The 7,275-nt window shown below is 39.4% G+C and overlaps 1 protein-coding gene across 1 annotated transcript; it reads left to right on the top strand.

Annotated features, from left to right (window-relative positions):
* Positions 1-5,799: 5,799 nt before the first annotated feature.
* On the top strand, positions 5,800-6,234 carry LOC141833188 (uncharacterized). The gene has a single exon (XM_074720575.1). It carries the CDS (start codon positions 5,800-5,802, stop codon positions 6,232-6,234), a length of 435 nt encoding a protein of 144 aa, XP_074576676.1.
* Positions 6,235-7,275: the final 1,041 nt, after the last annotated feature.

Raw genomic sequence — 7,275 nt, 5'->3', positions numbered from 1 at the left:
CTCATGTTTTTCCCACACAATTTTCAAAAGCTCAAAAAGACAAATTTAAAAGTGAGGCAAAATTTTATGTGTGGGATGACCCATATTTATGGAAGTTTTGTAGTGATCAAATCATTAGGAGATGCATACCTGACCATGAGTTTCATTCTGTACTTACATTTTGTCATTCTTCTGCTTGTGGTGGACACTTTGGACCACAAAGGACGGCTAGAAAAATTTTAGAGAGTGGTTTATATTGGCCCACCATGTTTCGTGACTCCTACAGATTTTGTAAGTGTTGTGAGAGATGCCAAAGAACTGGAAATATAGGACCTAGAAATGAAATGCCACAACAGACCATGTTATTTTGTGAGATATTTGATGTGTGGGGCATTGACTTTATGGGACCATTTCCTGCTTCTTTTGGATTTTTATACATTCTTCTAGCTGTTGATTATGTTTCGAAATGGGTGGAGGCCATCCCCACCAGGACTGACGATTCATCTGTTGTTGTTAGCTTTGTCAGGTCACACATTTTTTGCAGGTTTGGAATTCCAAGAGCGATCATAAGTGACCAAGGTTCCCATATATAATCGAACTAAAACCTTTGTTACTATAGATGTACATGCTCTTAATCCCGATATAATAACAAACACGTGTGTTTAATATGTACTTCTTTAATTCATCAAAGGGTGAGGTCTAGATCGATAGATTAATAGGCCCGATGAGTTGGGTGTTGGGATGTATACTAGAATCCTAGCATGTAAATAAACATTTTGAAATAAGAATCACATTTGGTCAATATTATGCAAGTGTCCATTTAATCTATATTGAAAATAAGCATGGTGTGCGGAGTCACACACAGAAGACCATGTTATCAGTCCCTTATAGATTATAAATAGTGTTCACAACCAAGATGGATTGGACAAACCATCGGAGTGGTTGTAGTGTAATTTGGTCTTAGTCTGTCTTGACTATAGAATTACACTAGTACACTTAGTGTGTATTGAGCAGGACCATCTGAGGATTGTTCGATTTATACTGACTATATAATCGAACTAAACCTCTGTTACTATAGATGTACATGCTCTTAATCCCGATATAATAACAAACACGTGTGCTTAATATGTACTTCTTTAATTCATCAAAGGGTGAGGTCTAGATCGATAGATCAATAGGCCCGATGAGTTGGGAAGTAGTGTTATGTACATGGTGTGTTGTTGATTATAGAAGGAAACTGTGTCCTATAATCTAGGCTGATGATGTCCCCTTGAGGAGCTCATAAGGATTATCATGTAAACCCTGCAGGTGGACCTTGTCCGCATGATAATAAGGTTGAGTGGTACTACTCTTGGATTAGATGTCGATTAAATACGAGTTGTCAGTAACTCATTTTAATTGACGGACATACGATATCTTAAACACAGGGAGACTAATGTACTGATAGTAAGAAGGAGCCCATATTGTAATATGGGATTGGTGCGGTAGTTCGATAATAACTCTTTAGTGGTATGAGTTATTATTGATGAACTAAGGTTGTGTGTTCGGGGCGAACACGGGAAACCTTAGCTCATCAGAAGGCCAAAACCAATTCCTCCTCTAGGTCCCTGTTGTAGCCTCTGGGAATCCTCAAGTCCACCGTGGAAGAATTCGTGAAGAAACCAGGCATTCGAACCCATGCTAAGTGATGTAATCGATTAGCCGATCGATTACACACCTTGGTAATCGATCAGCTGATCGATTACCCAGCCCCGTGGGGGACCAGCATGGTAATCGATCAGCTGATCGATTACCATCTGGTAATCGATCAGGTGATCGATTACCAGTGTTAACGAGAAAAGTTACGGAGTTTAATCGATTCCTTGATCGATTAAAGACCTGGGTTCGTTATGGTAACTTCCGGAATTATTCCAAATCTCACCGATTTGATTGAATCAAATCATACCATGTTTGTGGTACAATTATACCATGTTTATGGCTCTAATTATACCATAAATAAAGGATGGCTAGGCTATAAAAGAAGGGGGTGGGTTGGCTTTGAGAACACACGAAATCCCTTTCTGTGGTAGTCGAGAGCCTCGGTATGCCAGCCCTCAGCCTTCTTTCTTCTTCCTCTTTTCTTCAACGAGAGAGAAGAAAGTTTTAGCTAGCCATCGGAGGAGAATTCTGGTGGAGAAAATTCTCGAATGATCGTTGCCCATACAACGTTCGAGAAGAGGAGAGGAATACAGCAGAAGATCAAGAGGTCTTCGGGTACAAACTTCGGTCTTTCGAAACGTCGAAAGAAAGGTATAATTTAATGTTTCCGCAATTAGTTAAATTATTCCTGGATCCTGTAAACCAAACACAAGAGTCCAACGATCGGGCAATTTGAGATCGTTTCAAAAAAAAATTTTGTTCTGCAAGAATTTACCGGAACGGTTTTTCAAGACTTCTCCATCATTGGGAAGTAGTATTATGTACATGGTGTGTTGTTGATTATAGAAGGAATCTGTGTCCTATAATCTAGGTTGATGATGTGCCCTTGAGGAGCTCATAAGGATTATCATGTAAACCCTGCAGGTGGACCTTGTCCGCATGATAATAAGGTTGAGTGGTACTACTCTTGGATTAGATGTCGATTAAATACGAATTGTCAGTAACTCATTTTAATTGACGGACATACGATATCTTAAATACAGGGAGACTAATGTACTGATAGTAAGAAGGAGCCCATATTGAAATATGGGGATTGGTGCGGTAGTTCGATAATAACTCTTTAGTGGCATGAGTTATTATTGATGAACTAAGGTTGTGTGTTCAGGGCGAACACGGGAAGCCTTAGCTCATCAGGAGGCCAAAACCAATTCCTCCTCTAGGTCCCTGTTGTAGCCTCTGGGAATCCTCAAGTCCACCTTGGAAGAATTCGTGAAGAAACCAGGCATTCGAACCCATGCTAAGTAGTGTAATCGATCAGCTGATCGATTACACACCTTGGTAATCGATCAGCTGATCGATTACCATGTTTCTCTTACCGCGAGTGGTAATCGATCAAGGGATCGATTACCATGCTGGTAGATCGATTACCAAGCGAGAAATCGACTGGTAATCGATCGAGTGATCGATTACCTGTGTTAATGAGAAGAAATTACGGAGTTTTAATCGATTTCTTGATCGATTAAAGGCCTGGGTTCGTTATGGTAACTTCCGGAATTATTCCAAATCTCTCCGATTTGATTGAATCAAATCATGCCATGTTTATGGATTAATTATACCATGTTTATGGCTTAAATTATACCATAAATAAGGAGTGGCAAGGCTATAAAAGAAGGGGGTTGGCTTGGCTTTAGAGCACACAAGTTTCCTCTCTATTGTTAGCCGAGACTCTCTCGGCAAGCCACCCTTCTTCTCCTTCTCTTTTCTCCAAGCAAAGAGAAGGAAGTTTAGCAAGCCATCGGAGGAGATTTCTGGTGGAGATATTCTCGAAGGATCGTTGCCCACACAACGCTCGAGAAGAGGAGAGGAATACGGCAGAAGATCAAGAGGTCTTCGGGTACAAACTTCGGTCTTCCGAAACGTCGAAAGAAAGGTATGTTGGCGATCTGGATCCCTGTTTTACGATCCGGATTCTATCCGCCCCAAAGAGCATAGAACCCCACTGAACAAAAATTCGAATCCCGCCTTGGATCAATTGACAAAGTCTATAAGGAAGACAATGTCAAACGATCCTTCAGGATCGCCGATTCCTAATTATTTCTACGGTTCTCTAAATTTATTCTAGTAAATTAAAACATGCGAAAATTAAAATAATTTACCAGAACCTTGTCGACCTCGCTGCCTTCCGCTGTATTCCTGTCTTCTTCCTGAACGTTGGGTGGACAACGATCCTTCAGGAACTAAGGAACGATAATCTTCCGGATGAAGAACTTCTGGATCGCCTTTCTTCCTTTCGCTCTTGCTTCACCTTGGCTTGTCTTCTTGCTAGGTCCGGCCACCTCTCTTGATGGAAGATCCGGCCACCTCAAGAAGAGAAGATGAAGAGGCGGTGGAAGAAGGAAATAAAGGAGGAAGGAAGGAGGAGGAGATGTGGGCGGCGGCACAAGAAGGAGCTAGGGCTTTAGGGGAAACCTAGCTCTCTCCCTTCTTGATCTCTTATCTTGTTGTCGTCCACCCTTAAGCCCCCCCCCCTTTTATAGTTTTGTGCCCAAGACCAAGCACCCCTTTCTTAGCCATTAAGAAATAATTTAAATTAGAATTAATTCCATGAATTATTTCCAATTATAAAAACTTCTTAAATCTAGGCCCTTAGATTAGATTGCTTGGTTTCTAGCCGTTAGATCTTTATGGAAAAAATTAGAATAATTATTTCCATCCTTATCTAATAGTGGCCGGCCATATTAGGAATTATTTCCATGAATTAATTCCATAATTAAAAGAATAAAACTTAACCGAAAAGATCTCATCCATCGTTTCTCTTTTATTCCTCTTTATTTATTTTGATCCAATGGATGCAACTTGATCTAATCCCACGGATACAAGTTGATCTCATCCATTAACTCATCCTACGGTTGAGAACCAATCTCATCCAACGGTCGAGATTAAATCTCATCCGACGGCTGAGAACTAATCTCATCCGATTGATTGCATCCTTTTGAAGATGTCTTTAGGCTACAGCGGGGACCTCGAGGAGGTATTAGATCTGGCCTTCTGATGGGTTTCGGATCCCGTATTCAACCCCGAATACACACCTACATCCATCAATAACAATCCATTCCACTAGAGGATCATTATTGCACTACCAATCTAATCCCCAATTTATATTTTGGGTTCCTTCTTATTATATTATGCATTGCTCCCCGTGTTTAAGATATCGTATGTCCGTCAATTATCTGAGTTCACTAACAACTCAATAATCGACATCTAGGACCTTGAATAGTACCACTCAACTTCATTGTCAGTCGGACCAAGTCCACTTGCAAGATTTTGACTTGACAATCCTTATGAGCTATCCAAGGGGACATCATCAACCCTACTGGGACACGGATTCCTTCTGTAATTAATGGCACACCGTATAGATAGCAACATCACCCAACTTATCGGGAATAATTGATCTGACGCAAAGATCTCACCCTTTGGTAAATTAAAGCAATAATTACTACCTATAGGTGCCCATTTATTACATCGGGATTAAGAGTGCATAATTCCTAATAACAGAGGTCTTGTTCAATTTGTGAGTCAGAGTAAATTGAACAACCTCAATGGTCCTACTCAATGCACACAAAGTGCACTAGTGTAATTCTACAGTCAAGACAGACAGTAACCGAATTACACTACAACCGTTCCCGATGGGTTGTCCAACACCATCTTGGTTGTGAGCCTTACTTTATAATTCACAGGGGACTGATAATCATGGTCTTCTGTGTCTCAATTATCTACAGTGTGAACTAAGAGGACTTTATTGCAAATTTACCTATTGCAATCATTTGACCAAAACATGATTTCTTTATTTCAAAATGTTTATTACAAAAGACAAGTCTTTTCAGTATACTTCCTAACAAGGTATAATTTAATGTTTCTGCAATTAGTTAAATTATTCCTGGATCCTGTAAACCAAACACAAGAGCCCAACGATCGAGCAACTTGAGATCGTTTCGGAAAAAATTTTGTTCTGCAAGAATTTACCGGAACGGTTTTTCAAGACTTCCCCATCAAGTGGGACCTACTAGAAAAGATTGGAGTAAAAGGCTTGAAGATGCACTATGGGCCTATCGCACTGCATATAAGACAGCCATTGAAATGTCACCGTATCGTCTTGTTTATGGGAAGTCTTGCCATTTACCGATGGAAATTGAACATAAAGCTTATTGGGCGGTGAAGGCTTGCAATTTTGATGTGAATAAGGTAGGAAAAGAAAGGAAGTTGCAACTTCAAGAGCTTGAGGAAATTCGGTTGGAAGCTTATGAGAACTCGAGGATTTACAAGGAAAAGACCAAGAACTTTCATGATAAGAACATTAAGGACAAAGAATTTCAAGTGGGAGACAAAGTCCTCTTGTACAAATCAAGGCTTAAACTCATCAAAGGTAAGTTGAGGTCAAGATGGGAGGGTCCATATTTTGTTACTAACGTGTTTCCCTATGGTGCAATTGAGATTAGGGATGAAGTCACGGGCACCTCATGGAAAGTGAATGGCCACTGGCTCAAGAAATACTTTGAAGAACTAAAGGAGCTCGAAGTGGATGGAGTGGACATTATAGATGCTATCTACCCAACGTGAAGGGGAGTTTGTTCCAACTTTCACTTCTTTCTCATTGTTAATACCATATTTAGTCTTTATTTTGCACTTTTAGTTTAAATCAGTAATAAAAATCATTTTCATGAGCATTTTTGGTTAGTTAACTCTTTGTGAATACCTTTGCATGTTTGGTTTAGGGTAGGGAATAAGAACCTTGAAAGTGTACCCCCCCCTAGGACCTCTTCACATCTTGTTAGAAGCTCTTGAAAGAGAATTAAATCTGATTGATTATTCTAGGATTTAAGTCCATGGATGAATACTTTTGAATGCTTAAATAACCATTAGTAGTGGAACCTAGATTGATAAACTTGAGAAAAAATGTGATTTTTATACCTAGTGAGGTTAGCCATTTTGTGTGATGCACTTAGGTAATTGCCACACTAGAACTTACTTGTTTTCTTTCAAGGCTACAATATCTATGATGGGTCCACTTTTATTTAGGTTTAAAAATTTCCTCATAAAACACACACTTTAATGCTTTATCATTGCTTATCCATTTCTCTTTGAAAATTTTCTTCCCCATTTTCGGTTCATATTTTTTTTTATGCTCTCTTGGACATGGGTATTTTTGATTGTTATTAATGTTCCTTTGCCCGAGACGGTCAAAAATTTAAGTGTGGGGGAGGAGGTTTGAAATTTTGAAGAAAAAAAAATTTTTTTTTGAGAAAGAATGAGAAGTGTGCCCAATTGGATTGCTTGTGCCATTTTTGGGGTGTAGCAAGGTGCCAAGGGAAATGTTGTTTGAAGAAATTCAGATTTTCATTGTTATTTGTTGCTACGATATTTTTTCTGAGGAGATTAGATGCTTTGAAAATTTTCAAGAAAATGGAAGTTAGCAAGTTGTGAAAAGCAAGGAGACCAAAGAGACCAAAGGTGTAAATCAGTTATGACTTGGTTTAGTGACTGGATTTGGGCACAAAAAGGAGTCACAAATGTTCAGAATGATAGTGAAAATGGTGGATTCTAAAGTGCAAGAATTGATCTTGGGAACTAATGGAAAATCAAGTTTGACACTAATGTGCC

This window comes from Curcuma longa, chromosome 8 (assembly GCF_044706935.1).
Source record: "Curcuma longa cultivar G26 ecotype Majalengka, Jawa Barat chromosome 8, ITB_CL_G26_1.1, whole genome shotgun sequence".
Taxonomy (NCBI): Eukaryota; Viridiplantae; Streptophyta; class Magnoliopsida; order Zingiberales; family Zingiberaceae; genus Curcuma; species Curcuma longa.
Note: the sequence above shows the minus strand (reverse complement) of the source record. Positions and strands in the feature narration are given on the sequence as shown.